This window comes from Heloderma suspectum, chromosome 5 (genome assembly GCF_057233095.1).
Source record: "Heloderma suspectum isolate Gila_16-S chromosome 5, 16-S_ref, whole genome shotgun sequence".
Lineage (NCBI taxonomy): Eukaryota > Metazoa > Chordata > Lepidosauria > Squamata > Helodermatidae > Heloderma > Heloderma suspectum.
This window is the reverse complement of record NC_139462.1, coordinates 190,559,343-190,576,792: the sequence shown is the minus strand read 5'-3', so window position 1 is coordinate 190,576,792 and position 17,450 is coordinate 190,559,343. Positions and strand designations below refer to the sequence as shown.

At 42.2% G+C, this 17,450-nt stretch overlaps 1 protein-coding gene across 5 annotated transcripts; it reads left to right on the top strand.

Moving 5' to 3' along the window:
* Positions 1-667: 667 nt before the first annotated feature.
* On the top strand, positions 668-17,099 carry MIOS (meiosis regulator for oocyte development). Of its 5 annotated transcripts, none has more exons than XR_014792388.1 (12): positions 668-815; positions 3,982-5,353; positions 6,594-6,692; positions 7,298-7,555; positions 8,458-8,627; positions 9,383-9,448; positions 10,187-10,345; positions 10,734-10,886; positions 13,330-13,419; positions 14,122-14,246; positions 14,545-14,674; positions 16,867-17,099. XR_014792388.1 is itself a non-coding variant. In XM_084858740.1 (11 exons), exons 2-11 carry the CDS (start codon positions 4,057-4,059, stop codon positions 16,961-16,963), a joined length of 2,634 nt encoding a protein of 877 aa, XP_084714866.1. In that variant the 5' UTR covers positions 668-815; positions 3,982-4,056; the 3' UTR covers positions 16,964-17,099. The 5 variants fall into 5 exon arrangements, 2 of the variants coding, with proteins under 2 accessions (XP_084714866.1, XP_084714868.1); XR_014792389.1 differs by having other exon boundaries at positions 13,330-13,534; XR_014792390.1 differs by lacking the exon at positions 14,122-14,246.
* The last annotated feature ends 351 nt before the right edge of the window (positions 17,100-17,450 follow it).

Here is a 17,450-nt window from a genome sequence, read left to right as displayed (position 1 = left end):
ACTTTTTATTTTAGTATTTGAGAAAAGGATACTTTACGCATGGATAGCACAAAAGCCACTGGACATAACTGTCTGAAACCTGGCAGGTTCAGTCAGCTCCATAGGGGCTGCCAGGCCTCCAAATTCCATGCACATATCTGGAAGCACACACACACACACAAATATAGCTCTTTGCTTTGACACATTTTCTTGAAAATAGCAACGTCTACCTGTGACTAGCACAAAAGCCACTTGACCCAACTGCCTGAAATTGGGCAGGTTCAATCAGCTCCAGGGGGGCTACCAGGGCTCCAAAGTTCATGTGTTTATCATACAAACTAATAAAGTTATGGCCGTTTCTGTTTTGCAATGCAAGTCAATTGGAAATAGTAAAAAAAAAAATAGCAATAAGGACAGCTCTAAAGATCCGGGGCCCCTGCCCAGGTGAGCCCTTTTCGAACGACATCGCCGCTCCAGAGGCTAACAGAGAGCCCGCTCTGCGCTTTTGAGGACTCTCAAGCACGCCTCCTCAGGCGCGGAAGCTGCCGAGAGACACGCAGGTTCTCGGCTAAAGGACGAGCCGGAAGCGCCCCACCTGCCGCGTGCTTAGGAGCGGAAGCCGGGCAAGAACGCTGCCCGTCAGCCACATGGCTTCCGCCCTCGCCTCCGCAGGAAGCACTCCCCGCTCACACCGGAAGTGAAAGTCTCTCTGAAGACGGAAGTAGGGGCTGTAGTGAGATAGCTTTCAAATCTTCTTTTTCTTTTTTTGCCTCCCCCTCCCTCTCCTCACTCTGACAGCGCAGTTCCGAGACCCCCGTGGCGGGAGGGGTCGCGGGGTGAGTCTCCTCCGCGGGTCAGTTTAGCAGAAGCGCCCCTCCCTTGGGCGGGGGGGGGGGTCGCGGTGGCAGCCGCTCCCCCCTCTGGAAACTCAGGCAGGGGGACTACTCAGTAGAAACATCGGTATCCGTGGGTGGGTGGCCTGGGAGACTGGGGGGGGGGGGTTGCGCGCTTGTGTGTCTGACTTCTGCCAAAAGAGCGGGCAAAGCTGGGTATAAATTTGTGTGTTCATACACGTGTATGAACCTGACGAGCTTTCTAAACGTAACCCTGTTTGGACTTTCAGTATCACGTGGAGATCAGGCCGTTGTCCCGCCCCCGACCTCAGAGCACTACCTATGTACAGCTGTGGCTGAGAAACATGCTTGTTGGGGGGGTGGGGGGTGTATACAGACTCTATACCAGCCCTCCCCAAACTGGGGTCTTGCAGATGGGTTGGGAGATGCGTTCCAACACAGCCAGAGAGCACCAGGTTGGGGGAGGCTGCTCTGCGCCGCGGCTCGACTGTACTGAAGTTCAGCTGAACCCATATAAGTGGATGGTGGGGCTTGCCTCTTTCCCTTGGCTTCTCTCCCACCCCACCCTACCCTACCCTACTCTACTCTCCATGCCATATGTATTTGGTGTACTTACGTTGAATGTGTGAAGAACGGTAGACTTACTACATCTTATTGTTCATCCACAAGCAAACGTGGAGGTTGGTGCAGCATAGATGGTGGCTATCTCATCCCCTCACTCACTTGCTGTGCTGCTTCCTCCTCCCAGTGTTGTGGTGATGGGGAATAGACCCAACAAGCCCAGTCCTCCCCACCACATGACTCAGTGAAAGAGGGTGAGTGAGCAGGCAGAAATGGCAGCTGCTCCTGGAAGCTACCTCCTTTTGCATGCTCATTCCTGCCACATAGCCCTCCTGGGCCCATTCTGCTCCTGTAAAGAGCAACCACTACCTCCCCGCCATCTCTCTCTGCTGATGACATGGCAGGGAGGATTTGGTTCACTGGGCTCATTTCCCCACTGCTACATTGCCTAGAGGGAGAACTTGGATCGATAAAAGAATGAGGTGGCTGCGTTTTCCATGGCCAACCCTCTATGGCAGAGATAGGCAACCTGGGAGCCTCCTGATGTTTTGGACTACAACTCTCATAAGCCTCTGCCAGTGTGAGCAAGAATAAGGGATTATGGGAGCTGTAATCCAAAACATCTGGAGGGTGCCAGGTTGTCTGCCCCTGCTCTGTGGTACTTCTGTTACTCTGGGGCTTACTCCAGAGTAGACATGCATAGAATATAGCATGCTTGGTGGGAAAGTGTCCAAATGAGTGTGAATTACATCTGGCTCCACCTACTTTTCTTGGACCCCACCTACTCTGTCCTTGGCCCTTCCCCCTGTTGGAATGCCATCCCTAGGCCAAAAATTGTATCCCACTCCTGCTCTATGCTGTAGTACCCAGAAAGAGAAATGGTGAGCAACTGGAGAGAGGCAGCTGCTTCCACTTTCTAGACAGCAGCATAGACCCAGTCCTCCTTGCTAAGTTGCCCAAAGAGGGTGAGCAAGAGAAAGAAGGTAGGAACAGCTGCTCCCTTCTCTTGCTTGCATTCTTCAGCCCTGCCCCTGGCAGAACTCAGTGGGGGTTCTAGAGAACTTCCTGGCTCACCTAGGCCTCCTGCTCTTTTCCAGCCTCAGCTGCAGGGCAGGAGAAGGGAGGAGAAATTGCAATTTACTGCTTGCTGTTTGATCACCTTGTCACCAACAGCTGCTGATCAGCTGCTCTTCCTTCAAAATAAAAGTGGTAGTGTTAAGCACACTTCAAAAACTTGTAACAGGTAGTTTGACCCTTTAATCTTGAAGAGGTGAGGCACCAAGTGGAGAATTTTCTTGCACTGCCTCTGCCTTTCTTGGGTGCTCTATGCAAAAGGGGATGCAAAGGTGGGTGAACATCCAAGGTGAGCCAAAGAAGGAAAGAAACATCTCAGGATGCAGGAACTTTTTATTAGTGAAAAGCCTGACATATTTCAGCCTCTTTTTATATTTATTTTGAGGCCCCTTCAGGGGGCTGTAACAGTAATGAAAAAGTGGGACAACACATAAGTACATTATACTTTTTTTAAAACACATGGCAAGACACATTACAGCAAGGCCTGTGCATGCAATTTAACGTTAAAAAATTCTACATCATTTCACACTGCAAACTGGCTTTTGCCTTCAGGTCATGCTTGTGGGATTCCTGGAAGCCCCTGGTTGGCCATTGTGGAAAACAGATGGAAGTTGAATGCTGGATTAGGTGGATATTTGATTTGGTCCATCGGGCTCTTATGAGATTTGTATCATCGTTGGGGTTGAGACATTTGTGAGTCTTAGGGCCTTGGAAATGCCTGAATGTGCCACACTCTGTAGTTGGCCTTACTGGTGGGTTTGTTAGATTGGTATTTTTTTAAAAAGTGTCATAACAGATCCATGGTAATTATTGAAAGAAGATTATGACGCTGATTTTTTTCAATAAGATGTTCTGTGGAGCTATAATGTATAAAAGGTCTTTTGACAACACCAGTAATCTCTGATGTCTATTTAACTTCTCTCAAATAAGAGACTTACAATCTGCCTATTTTTAGTAGACTACTGTAGACATCTAGAAAATGGCAATATCCCAGTCCAACATTGGACACTCCAATATAAGTCAAAACGCCAGAAGACAGATAGCTAGGCAGCACTAACATTAGATAATTAGCAACTTGATCTAGAATCAGTCTAAACATTTGTGCCAACAAATCTGTCTGCAAATCTGTAATGTGATGTTTTGTGGCTCTAGGTATAGGTACATAGGTACATCTTATGTGCTTTCCCACTGCCATTATAAAACAAAGTGTGATTGTAGGTATATGTAGTTTTCCTTTAGTAAAAGCTGCAAGGGGTCAGAAGAACCACAGTTATTTTGCCACATGTAAAAATGATATCCTTTGCCTAGCACTAGAGAGAAACTATAGAAAGTTACATTCACAAAGGTAAATTATGAAAAAAGACTGGGTTAGTCTTCTGTTGCAGAATTGCTCCTGAAGGAGTTGGGGAAGGATCACTGTCAATGCTACTGAGAGATCCTAATTTGGAGCTGGATGCTTAATCAAGATGTTGTCATAGTATAACCTTCTGTATTTCTTCTTTTTTAAAAACAGTGTCCATATGAATGAATACAGCTCTAGTCTTCCAATGACATTTTAAACTACTCGTACCAAGTTGCGGTGGCAGACATGAGTGGCTCCAAACCTGATATTCTCTGGGCTCCACACCATGTTGATAGATTTGTTGTATGCGACTCAGAACTCAGTCTGTATCACACTGAATCTGCTGTAAGTTCTGAACTTAAAGCAGGATCATTGCGTTTATCTGAAGAAACTACAGCTACACTTTTGTCTATTAATTCAGACACTCCGTATCTGAAATGTGTGGCTTGGTATCCTAAATATGATCCTGAATGTCTTCTGGCAGTTGGGCAGGCCAATGGTCGAGTTGTCCTTACTAGCCTTGGCCAAGATCACAACTCAAAATGTAAAGATTTGATAGGAAAAGAATTTGTTCCAAAACATGCTCGACAGTGTAACACCCTGGCATGGAATCCACTGGACAGTAATTGGCTTGCTGCTGGCCTTGATAAACATCGGGCTGATTTTTCAGTACTGATCTGGGACATAAGTAGTAAATACACTCCAGAAACTCCAGTTGCTACTGAGAAAGTAAGGCTTTCAGCTGGAGATACTGAGGCCGGACTAGTCGTGACAAAACCACTTTATGAATTAGGGCAGAACGATGCTTGCCTTTCTCTTTCTTGGCTTCCACGGGATCAGAAACTTCTTTTAGCTGGAATGCACCGCAACCTGGCTATCTTTGACCTTAGAAATACAAGCCAAAAAATGTTTGTGAATACCAAGGCTGTTCAGGGTGTAACTGTTGATCCATACTTCCATGATCGTGTGGCTTCCTTCTATGAAGGTCAGGTTGCCATATGGGACCTTAGAAAGTTTGAAAAGCCTGTGTTAACCCTAACAGAACAACCAAAACCTTTAACAAAAGTAGCATGGTGTCCGACCAGAACTGGATTACTTGCGACTTTAACCAGGGATAGTAATATCATCAAGCTCTATGATATGCAGCACACTCCTACACCTATAGGGGATGAAACTGAACCTACAATCATTGAAAGAAGCGTGCAGCCCTGTGAACACTACATTGCTTCCTTTGCATGGCATCCCACCAACCAAAATCGCATGGTAGTTGTGACTCCCAATAGGACTATGTCCGACTTCACTGTGTTTGAAAGGATCTCTCTGGCCTGGAGCCCAGTTACTTCTTTGATGTGGGCGTGTGGGCGACACTTGTATGAGTGCACAGAAGACAGGAAGGCTAGTTCTGTAGAAAAAGACATAGCCACCAAAATGCGCCTCAGGGCTTTATCCAGGTATGGCCTTGACACAGAACAGGTCTGGAGAAACCATGTTCTAGCAGGAAATGAAGACCCGCAGCTGAAGTCACTTTGGTACACTCTGCACTATATCCTTTAAAATGTTGTTTGGGATGCAGGAAGAGTATCACAACTGCACTGCTAGGTAGTGTTTTTGTTGTGATGGCAGGTGAAAGGGATATTCCCTTCCCAGCATTGTTTGGATGCAGTTATTTCTGTTGCTCAAGAACACTGTTGCTCAGGGTGTTAAGGAAAGACTATAGGTATGGGTGACCCATAGTTACAAGGCGGCAAAATGGAGCCAGGCAATTGCCAAGGGATCCCTGGACTTGAGGTGAGGGATATAAGCAGCAGCAGAACTTAGGACTTGGGTACATTGACAATAGCAGAATAGATAGTGATGATCCACTGATGGCAACAGGGATGACTGTGGTACTGGGGGGGGGGGGGGGGGGGCTGTCAGTTCTCAAAAAACCACAGAGGTTGATGAAATGGGAGAGAATGTGGAGAAGCTAGATGCAATGCAAGATGTAGGGCTATTGGGAACATATGGATTTGACACAGAATGGGATTAGGGAGATGCACTTTTTCAGGTTCTTAGTGGGTGAGTTTGGCTTTGACAGCAGTTAAACTGCTTTATTTAAACCTGTAGTATTGCCTATGTGATACATACAACATGTGGGTGTTCCAGTAGTCTGAAGACTAATCCTCCTGTTGAAATGTGTGTTTCATTCTGTTGAGTTTGTTGTCTTTAGTCATAGGTTTGATGATTAATACAAAATAGTGTGTGCGTGTATGGAACATACATGCAAACTAACAAAAAACCAAAAGTAAAAGTTATGGTTAAAATGTAAGAAATCCATTTTGCCCCAGAGTAATGTTGCATAATGTTTAAAACCATTAGGAAAAATACAGATATTAACCAAATTTGATACAAAACCAGCCTATTAACAAAGGTATGGGGTTTCCAAAAATGTTGCTTAATTCAACCAAAGAAATCTAGGTATTTGGATTACCTTAGGCCTGAAAAGCAAGACCACTCCTGGCTTTCCCTTTGACCCAAAACTAATTACTGGTAGTGGTCAGGCTTCAACCAGTTTGTGATAGGATATAGGTGTCAGCTGTTCAGAAAGAAAATAATTTGCATAAATTCCACTGGGTTAGAATCTATGTGGGAGTAAGCAGCTCTTTGGATCACAGCCATAGTTAGTTTCTTCAAGAGCTCAGGCAGGCCAAATCCATTGGCAAAACAAATCTCTAAGCCACTGAACGCAGCAGTACAGTTTTTGCCCCACCTCATGTTAATAATATTCCTATACTTGAAAATACTTATGAAGCAGTATACTGAGGATATGGATCAGAAATTTACAGGAAACAAAGGATTCTTAGTTTATGCAGGCATCAAATCTATTGTGAAAACCTCTATGGGTGAGTACATTTTGACTGAATTATTTAATAAAATGCTAAGCTTTTTTTTTTTTTTTAAGGGCACAATCCTATGCCTGTTTAGACAGAAAAAAGTCCTACAACTCCCAGCTGGCTGGGGAATGCTGGGGGTTGTAGGACTTTTTTCTGTCTAAACATGCATAGGATTGTGCCCTAAACAAATGGCTTTGGCCAGCCATTCAGTCTAGACCTAATCTGCCCCATGTGAAAAATTGATTGGTCCTATGTCCACCATTTTGAGGGTCTTGGAGGAAGGATGGAATGCAAACACATGTGATAATAAAAATAAAACTTACTTTTGAACTCCATCTTCACAGTGCATTTTCTGAAACCCTTTTTAGCTCACATGACACTCTCTGATTGGCCACTTAGTACTCCAAGTTAGATTCCTTAAAAAGTATTATTTTTCTTTGGTTTTCATAAAATTAATAGTTTTTTGTCAGGCTTGTGGTCCAAAGAAGAGCCACAAGCATTTTTAGTAGCTGGAAAAAACCACCTCATTAGCAGCACATCTGTTTTCACATTAGTAACAGTGTTGTCATGACATTGTGTTTATCCATGTGTGCGATAAATAAATTCCTCTTTAGGAACGACGGAGAACATCAGGCATAGCAGGAGCGGATCTGACCGACAGTCAGATATTATTCAGTATCTGAGTGAGGAGAGATCATTGGCTTTGCAGCTTTGTGGGTGGATAAAGAAGGGTACAGATCTGGATGTGGAACCCTTTCTCCACTCTTTGGAACAAGAAGGAGACTGGGAGCGAGCTGCTGCTGTTGCGCTATTCAACTTGGACATCCGGCGAGCAATACAGATATTGAACAAAGGAGCTTCTTCTGGAAAAGGTACCTGTTCTGTTTTGGTGCCACTGTTGTGAAGTGTGTTTTTTATTGTTGTGTTTTGTTTTATCAGCTCATCTGTTAATTAGATTTTATTATTTCTTTGGCTTTACAAAGAATTGGATCCAAAGGGGCCCTTCCACTTGTAAACAGTGCCATCTGTTTACAAAAGTGCTACTTTACACCACACGCTAAAACACTGCATGAGAAAAATTGCACCATAAAGACGTACTTCTGCTTGTAGAAGCAGGAGAACTGCATGGAGCCCAGCTGTTATAGCACCATACAGTCTCTTTGGCTTGTGCAAGTGTTTACAGAACAGTGCTAGTGGCATTAGCACTTTGGGTCCGAAGATCCTCATAGATCTTTGGACCCAACTCAATATGCTGAAAATATTGGCTGGATCCCAAATCGAATTCAGTCAGTAACTGGGACAGAAGCATGAGCATTGTAGTCCTATTGCACCACTCTAATGTCAACAGCTGAAGAGGATGCGTGAGCAGTAGGACCAAAAAGCCTCAACCTAAGCATTTACCGAATGCTAGATCAAGTCTTGGGATTGGTCACTTTGAGTCCCAGATCAAAATTAAAAGTTGTACATGAGCAAAGTGAAATGTATGAAATAGCCCATATAGATATTGTTGTTTTACCCTGTATCAGAGGGCTTGTCTTGGCAAGGCAATTCCTCATGATCAAGAAGTTGCACCACTTCGTGTCTTGTGGCGTGAGTTCTATTTCAGGGTCAGTGACAGTCATTTTTGTGTAACACCCCTTCTGTAGTTGATAGCTGCGCTTGGGAGTACAGATTCCTACGGCTTTTGAAACTATTTCAACTGTATTTTCAAAATGTCCTATACTAGATGGCTTGAAATGTTGGTTATATTGCTGTCTTTGTTTTTGCTGTGCAGGTGATCTAAATCTCAATGTAGTGGCCATGGCATTATCAGGCTATACAGATGAAAAGAACTCATTGTGGAGGGAAATGTGCAGCACTCTAAGGTTACAGCTAAACAATCCTAATCTGTGTGCCATGTTTGCTTTTCTGACAAGTGAATCAGGTTCTTATGATGGGGTTTTGGTAAGCTACTTTTGTTAACAGTGTCCTTCAATGAAATACATATAGAAGCAAATCTGGTCTTTGAGGATTTTTGGATACTAAATTAGGATCTTGATCTGGTAGTTTACGTGTTAGAAAATGTGGTCTTGGTAGTGACTTGATGTCTTAAGGAACATTCAGTAAACAATACTTTGTGGAGATGTTATTCAAAAGGAAACAATGAACACAACTTTACAAGACCGGGAACAAGGTCTAAAGCATTTCTGTAGATACACTCAAGAGTTTGGGTAGTATCCAATGTTAGTCCTATGTAGAGGAGACTTAATGAAATGAATGGGATTGAAGTTAGTCATGACTAACTTAAGTCTCTTTCATTTCAGTGTCTACTCTATTTAGGACTAACATTGGATACTACCCATTGTCTTTGTTTAGCAAGGTTCTGTATGGTGTTTTTTTTCTTTGATCAACAGTCCTCACCCACTTCCCATGGCAAACTGCTTCTGAAACTCCCCCAGATTTGTGAGGAGATGCTTGGAAACCAAAGCTAGTTAGTGCAACATATATGGCAATCCACATGCAACTAGGAAAGCGTATAGTTTTAGCAAAATGACTTGGGATTGGTTTGAATAATTTATCATTATGGTTATTCTCGAGTTGCAAGGAGTACATACTTTATAACAATGTAAATATAGAATTGTTGTAATATTGCATCAACCTTTTTTCAGGAACAATGACTATTTTTTAGCCTAATGCAAATATACTTTGTATTCTTTCAGTATGAAAGTAATGTAGCTGTACGAGACAGAGTGGCATTTGCTTGTAAATTCCTGACTGATGCCCAGGTGAGATGATCAGATTTGCCATAATTTTCCTGCTTTCTTCTAGGCCAGCTGGCACCAACTTGGTGCCCTCCAGATATTTTAAACTTCAACTCCCATCCACCTCAGACAGCATGGCCGATGGTCAGGAATCCTGGGAGTTGTGGTCCAAACATCCAGAGGGCACCAGGTTGGGGAAGGCTGCTCTAGGTCCTTTCTGGGAAATACAGTGGGTTGAATAAGTTAAGTAATAATATACTCTTCCATGTTTGTCATTCTCTTGGGTGGGGGAAGGATTTGACATACTAAAGAATTTTATGGCCATACCTGTAATACACAGTTGAGTCAAGGGTAACTTTTTACTATTTGAATGACCTTTGTACAGTCTTGAAAATAGTACAAATTGCTTCTGGGCAGCTAGTATAGAGACAAGGAAGTGTTTGTTAATCGGAGAGGTTGGAGATTATTTCTTTTAATCTATTGATGCATCACAAATGATGCATTATGTGTGAGCTGGTGTGCTAGTAACATTTGTGGACTTACTGCCTTTACAGAATGTTGGCATGGAATCCAATTTTGTTATGTATTCTCTTGGAAACATTTTGAAATTGAGTACACATGATGAATAGTTCTTATAATTAAATAAAACAATCAGGATCTTGATGTTGTAATAGACCCTGCTGAGACATTCCACATTTACAGTTTTAGAGGTGGGAAATTCTGGGGCCAGAGCCAAAGATTTTTATTTTATTTTTTAAATAGCTGAATAGATTTATTGAAAAACTAACAAATGAAATGAAAGAAGCTGGGAACCTTGAAGGAATCCTACTGACAGGACTCACAAAGGATGGAGTGGACTTAATGGAAAGTTACGTTGATAGAACAGGAGATGTTCAGACAGCAAGCTACTGTATGCTACAGGTTTGTATCTTTCTGAAATAATTACAAATCTCAACACCTACTTTACCTGTTTTATGAACCGTAGTGACACACACAACTTACTATCCTACTACTTCATTTTGCATACTATGAAGCATCTCCAGGAAGATGCTTTTTCATCTTGGGGGTGGGGGGGGGGGGTCCAATTTTCTAAAACATTCCTTTCCATTTTGTGACTTTGGGGAAATCGGATTAATCAGAGTTCATAAAACAGAGAAGCAGAACCCTTCTTATTGGAAAATCCTAGCCAGCTTCCCATTTTATTCTTGCTGTTAGCAAAAATGGCAGGATTTCTACTCTGTTTCATCATAACGATTCATTCTGCCCATTTGTGTATCTTTTCTTAGTTGATGTATGTCTACATTTTTAGGGTTCTCCCTCTGATGTACTTAAAGATGAGCGGGTTCAATATTGGATTGAAAACTACCGGAATCTATTGGATGCATGGAGGTTTTGGCATAAACGAGCAGAATTTGACATCCATCGTAGTAAGCTGGATCCCAGTTCAAAGCCTTTAGCACAGGTAAGGTTCTAATATTTCTGAAGGTGTAATGAATAAATGTAGCTAATGCACATAAACAGGCATTTATTGATACAGGGATGGTGTGGTTATCGTAACTGGGTCACTTATAAGTTCCTTATAAACTTAAGGCAACAGGTAGTGAACCTTTTATTTCCCATTGTGTGTTTCAATCCAGTTCACACTTGGTAGTGCTGGTTTTTCGTCACAGAGAAGTAGTAATTTCCTACAGTAATATTGCTTGAGTTTGTTACAGCAGTCATTTGATGGCAAAATGGGAAAATCCAGTTGTTTGTGAGGTGTTTGTCCTAGCCAGTAGTGACAAACTGATGCCATCCCAAGTTCCTATGTTTAAATAGGAAGTCCACCAAAAACTGGCATTGAAACCTATGGTAAGAAAACTCTTGTCCATGCTCTGGTCGTCTCTTGCCTTGACTACTGTAGAATTCTTCTTGCTGTCCTTACATCATTTCGCTTTTGTCCACTCACATCCCAGTACTTCACTGCCAAAACTATTCACTGTCTTGTTGTTCTGACCATATGATGTCACTCCTGATATCCCTTGACTGGCTTCCTCTGTGCTTCCAGATCATGTGCAAGCTTCTTGTCCTCTCCTTCAAAGCCCAGCATGGCCTTTCCCCTCCTTATCTCTCTGCGTGCAGCCTTTCCTGCAGCCTTCATTCCTTCAGCCATCCAAAGGTCTCCTGCATCTTGAAACAACTCTGCCCATTTTTTCTTGCTGCTCCTCATGCTTGGAATTGCCTCCCAGAACATCTCCATGAGACTACCTCCCTTATTTCCTTTTAAGTCCCTCCTTAAAGCTCACCTTTTCCAGGAAGCCTTTGGACCATCCCCCTGGTCCTTATGCTTTGTTGGGAACTAAACCAAAGTACATGTAATTGAAATCATAACATCTTCCCCTGCTTTCCTATGCTGCCATTTCCCCCCTTCTTCTATTGTTTTGTAAGCCTTTTGTGGTGGGGTGCTGTCATACCTGTTCTTTGTAAAGTGTCATATATGTAGATGGTGCTATATAAATAAGTGGTCCCAGGGCATGGTCTGAAGGCATATGAGGCAGCCACTTTGCCGAAGATAAGCAGGTCTAGGTCTGGTCAGTGCTTGGAGGAGAGAGCCGCATGTAGCCACCTTCAGTTCCACAATGGATAAAAGGTGGGATATATTTATTTCATTTCTATACTGCCCAATAGCCGAAGCTCTCTGGGCAGTTCACAAGAACTAAAACCACAAAGCGCAGCATAAAACAATATAAAATATGAAAGCTTAAAACCACAATATAACAGTACAACCATAATAAAACCTAGCAGCCATAACAGAAAAGGCCCTCTTCCTGGTAGCCTCAGTTCCTTTGCCAGGGGCTCACAGAGAAGGAGCCTTGAAGATGATCTTAGGGTCCAGGCAGGCATATATGGGTGGAGACAATCCTTCAGATATAAATGAAATAAACAATGCTGCCATGGGTAAACTTCTGGCCTGTGTCCTATCCTTTTTTCCTGACTCCAAAAGATTAAGAAACTTCCAGAGCATCAGTACATTGCCACTATTTTGCTATTTAACAGATGGCTTGAATGTCTTTTAAGGTGCTGTTATTGCTCTCAAGTAGGTGTTACCTTTCAGCTATTGCCCCAGCTGCTAGATGATTACACAAGTGGGGAGAGCAGCTGTGTTCTTCCAATTCCTCTCACAGCTTTCTGAAAATAATCCTCCACTTTATGGTTCTTGTGCTGTGGTGTTAAACAAATCAGTGACCTGCTTTGCATGTAACTGTAACCCATCGGTTTAAAACTGACGAGTTGTTGTGCATGGGTGGGAGAGAGCGGGCATGCTGCCTGCAGCACACTCACCTCTTCCCCTTTTATTCAGCAACTGACAGTTGTTTCCTTCAGGTTGCTGAGTGTAATGTGTGAACCCAGATGGCAGTTAACCCAGCAGTTAACCCACGGTTTGTTCTTGAATTAACCACTGGGTTGTTTAGCCCCCTAAGCAACCCAACAGTCTGGGTTCGCCTATGACACTCAGCAACCCTACGAAGGAGCCAATCGTAGGTTGCTGAGTAAAAGCGGAAGAGATAGGTGTGTTGTTTGTGCACGATAATCCATCGGTTTTTAAATTGATGGGTTGCTGTTACGTGCGAACCAGGTCACTGATATGTTTAATACCATAGCACAAGATACATAAAATGGAAGGTTATTTTCAGGTTGCTGTGGGAGCAAAAATGTAGCCTCTCTCCCCACTCCTATTCCTTACATGCGGATTATCGTTGCAGGTCTCAATAATTGTTGTAACTTTCAAAGCTCTTTTTGGAGGCTTTTGTTACTGATTTGACTACATTAAGAAAGCAAAAATGTTCCAGTGAATAAACTAGTGTTATCATTGCATTACTTAAAAGATGCAAGAGAGATTCTATTTTTTTCTTTCTGTCTGCAAGGTATTCGTAAGTTGCAACTTCTGTGGAAAATCAATCTCCTACAGCTGCTCAAGCATACCACATCAGGGCCGAGGTTTCAGTCAGTATGGTGTAAGTGGATCCCCAACCAAATCAAAAGTCACAAGTTGTCCCGGTTGCCGCAAGCCTCTTCCTCGCTGTGCACTTTGTCTAATAAATATGGGCACTCCAGTGTCCAGCTGCCCAGGTATGGCTCCCATTTTGTTGAATACACCCAATTAATTCATAGGCTTCTAACTTTGATGTAAATGTTTGTTTTGCTTAACTGCTTTCCATTACCCATCTGCATGTGATTCTCTTAATATTAACTACTAATTACAGGCTTTGCTTGCATTTTATCATCTTCTGCCCCATTCTTGTTGTTGGGATATGGCTTTCTTTTAATTCATCCGTAAGTGTAGCCTTCTTCTAATCCTGGGGTGGGCAGGCTTCAAGCCTATGAGATCTACTTTGTTTTTTCCTGGAACATCAAGATCCAGCAACTAGAGCCATGTGTATAATAAACCCTCCCACCCATGTTCCCCAGCAACTGGTGTACATAGGCTTACTGCCTCTGATACTGGATGTAGCTCCCAACTGTTCTCCCACTCCTGATGTGTTAAACAACCCAGAGACACTCGTTGCTGGATTGTTCTCTGTAGCCAGCACGCTTGCTCGCTCCAGTGCAGTCCCAAACCACTCACGGTTAACAAATACAAATGACTGTGCGAATCAGGTCACTGTGTGGTGGCTACACACGACTAAATGCATTTTTTTTACCCTTTTCCTACACAGAAATGCTTCCCGTATAGGAAATGTGTAATGTTTGAAGGGGACTTTATTACTGCTGTTGGTAATTTCCCTCAAAACCTGGAGCCAAGCATGAGATCTTATTTTGTTAAAATAGCTACAATTGTCAGGTAGTTCTAATCATTGAGTTGTATGATTTGTATGATATTTGAAATATACTTAATACTTACAAATACTCAGATTTTTTTCTTTTAAAATCTACATAGAAGAATTGTTGTGTGGAAATTAGCTAATTACATTTAACCTGAGGAATGTAACTGCCTGAGATGCTGACTACTAGTTTGCTTTTTTCCTCCTGAATTTTTAATGTTAGACTCCTGTTTTCCCTGCCAGTTCAGTCTCTCCTAATTGTAAACAACCCTTATTACAATGGCAGCAAATGCACTGAATACATTTTCTTATACATAGGAGGATCCAAGTCTGATGAAAAGGTGGATCTCAGCAAGGACAAAAAATTAGCTCAATTCAACAACTGGTTTACCTGGTGTCACAACTGTAGGCATGGTGGTCATGCTGGACACATGCTTAGCTGGTTCAGGTAAGGAAACAAAAGTTAATGTGTTGCATAAGCCATACCTTTGTGCCCCTATCCTTCCTAAAACCTGGATTTGTAGGCCAGTGTGTACTACTAAAATAGTAATTCTACAAAACATAAGGCTATAATAGCACTGAGAAGTGAGACTGGAGTCCTAGAAATGCCCAGACTAACAGCAAATTAAAGGGCTGCTAATAAGAAAGTACAGAGGAGGGCAACTAAAATGATCAAGGGGCTGGAACAAATCCCTTATGAAGGAAGGTAACAACAGCTGGGACTGCTTAGCATGGAAAAAAAGCAAGTAAGGGGAGGCATGATAGAGGTGTACAAAATTATGCATAGTGTGGAGAATTTGGATAGGGTGACATTTTTCTCCCCCTTGCATAATAACTAGAACCCCAGGTCATCCCATAAACCTGATGGATGGGAGATTCAGGAGAGATAAAAAGTACTTCATACAGCACATACTTAAACTATGGAATTCACTACCTCAAGATGTAGAGATGGCCACCAATTTGGATGCCTTTAAAAGGGGGTTAGACAAATTCCTGGAGAAGAAGGCTATGTGCTGCCTCTAGTACCAGAGGCAGTAAGCCTATGTGCATCAGTTGCTGAGAAACATGGGTGGGAGGGTGCTGATGCACCTGGTCAACAGCTGGTTGGCCACTGTGAACAGAATGCTGGACTAGATGGCCCCTTGGTCTGATCCAGCATGGCTGTTCTTATGTTTTTATATTATGTTTCATCACAAAAACCAGACATGATGTCCATAATGTGGAATGGGCCATAGAAAAATAGATCATATTTAAGAAGGAAACACAGTTTGAGGTTAAAAGGACTCTCTGCAATTCCTGATTGTATTTCTCAGATGTAGTATTTTACATACTTGTTGAATGAATGCAGTCAGTATATTTGCCTGGATTCTATAAACCTGAAGTATGATTCTTAAAGTCCAAAGGCCAGGATCCAAAGAGCTATTTCAGGCATGCCGAAGAGCTTGTGTGTGCCCTTTGTAAGTTTTTATCTCTTTCTCCCTTGAACAGCAGAGCTTGAAATAGTATGCTATTTTGCATACTGATTTTGAAGCTCCCATTTCAAAAATTGCTTGCCATGTGGTACTCTGAGAAAGAAGTGTCTGTGGAACTAGCTGTGCATGGTCTTTTGGATCTTGGCCTTGGTTCTTACTTTGTAAAGAATGTTTTTCTAGAGACTCAAGCAGTTGGTATTGGTGACTTCATTACATACAAGTGGAGGCTGAATGGCTTTTTTGCACTTTTCAACTTTGGTGTTAGGACATTTTTTTTATTTCTCTGGGTCGTCTTATGTGGTTCTTAAATATTTATCTGTTGTCCTGCATTAACCTACATATCCCAAGATTGTAGGATAAAGCTTTTCATTATTATCACAATAAATGGCAGCTGACATGTTGTTGAGGACACTTGAGGCATGTGGTTTGCTCAATATTTATCTCAAAGGGACTGTATTACCATTTAAAATGTATCCCCTTCTTTCCAGAAGCTCTTAACACATTGGCCAGAGTTCCATACAGATGAGTTTACAAAAGGTTCTATGGGGAATAAACATAATGTTCCACTACAGTCAAGTGACATGTCCATGTAACATATTTAGGATCAAAGGGGTGTAGCTTGTTGTAATGCATTACATGTCACTTGTTTTGCATCACACATTCATCCCTCCATTTCTACTAGTCTTTATCACCAAATCCATTTTAGTTGTGTAGTCTGAATAACATGTTCCATTCCTAAAATAAGGATTGGATGGACGTATTACTTCAGAGGCACCTCTAAAATGCAGCTTGTAATATACGAAGATTGGAGAAGTCTTATACATATATATAGGGGCATGCTAAAATGAAATGGGTTGTGAAGTGGACTATAGGCATGAGCAGCTCTGGAAAAAGGGAACTAGATTTTTATTTCCCTTTATTTTAAAATTTCATATTGCTTAAACTTCTCTACACCTACCTGCATTTCATGATCATTTGTGTCTTGTTTTGTAACCCCTTTCTACTTAATACCAACGTGCTTTATTCTTATTTTGTCTGAAAAATATACATCTAAATTTCTTTTTGCCACAATACATTGTCAAATAGACTGTTTCTGAAAACACTCATGTGAACTTTAAAAAAATGCTTTCATACAATCATATAATGCTATTTTTCCTTTGTTGTCCAGGGACCATACTGAATGCCCCGTTTCTGCTTGTTCATGTAAATGTATGCAGCTGGATACAACAGGGAATCTCATCCCAGCAGAGATGGTCCAGCCATAAAACACTGGAGCTTGAATAAGGACCTTCAGAGTAGGGGCTCTCTCTAATAGGTGTCCTTCACAGCCCAAACACTTACCTCAGAACAAGTCACTCATGACTTGCCTGTAATAGAAAAATAAATCATTCTATCACATCAGCAATTTGTGTGGATGGTTTTGATGTGCTTTGCATAGCCATGTACTGCTGGACTGAGTCTTCAAGTGTGTCATGTGGACTCTGTTCAGTGGGTTGTGAAGCAATTCATTTCAGAGGAATTTATAGAGGCTTCATTGAAATGCGAAGCACCCATCAGAAAGACTTTCAGCATTACAGTGCTCAGACCTTAAGGCTTCCATCTGAGATGAACCAGTGTTGTATGCTGTGTTCCATGAACTTTCAAAGGACACTACTGAAAACTCTTTTTGGAAAGACAGTGTCCTGAGTTGTGCTGTATATTTATTATACCCAAATAAATGTTTCTATCTGTATTTTTTCCAGCTTAGGAAAA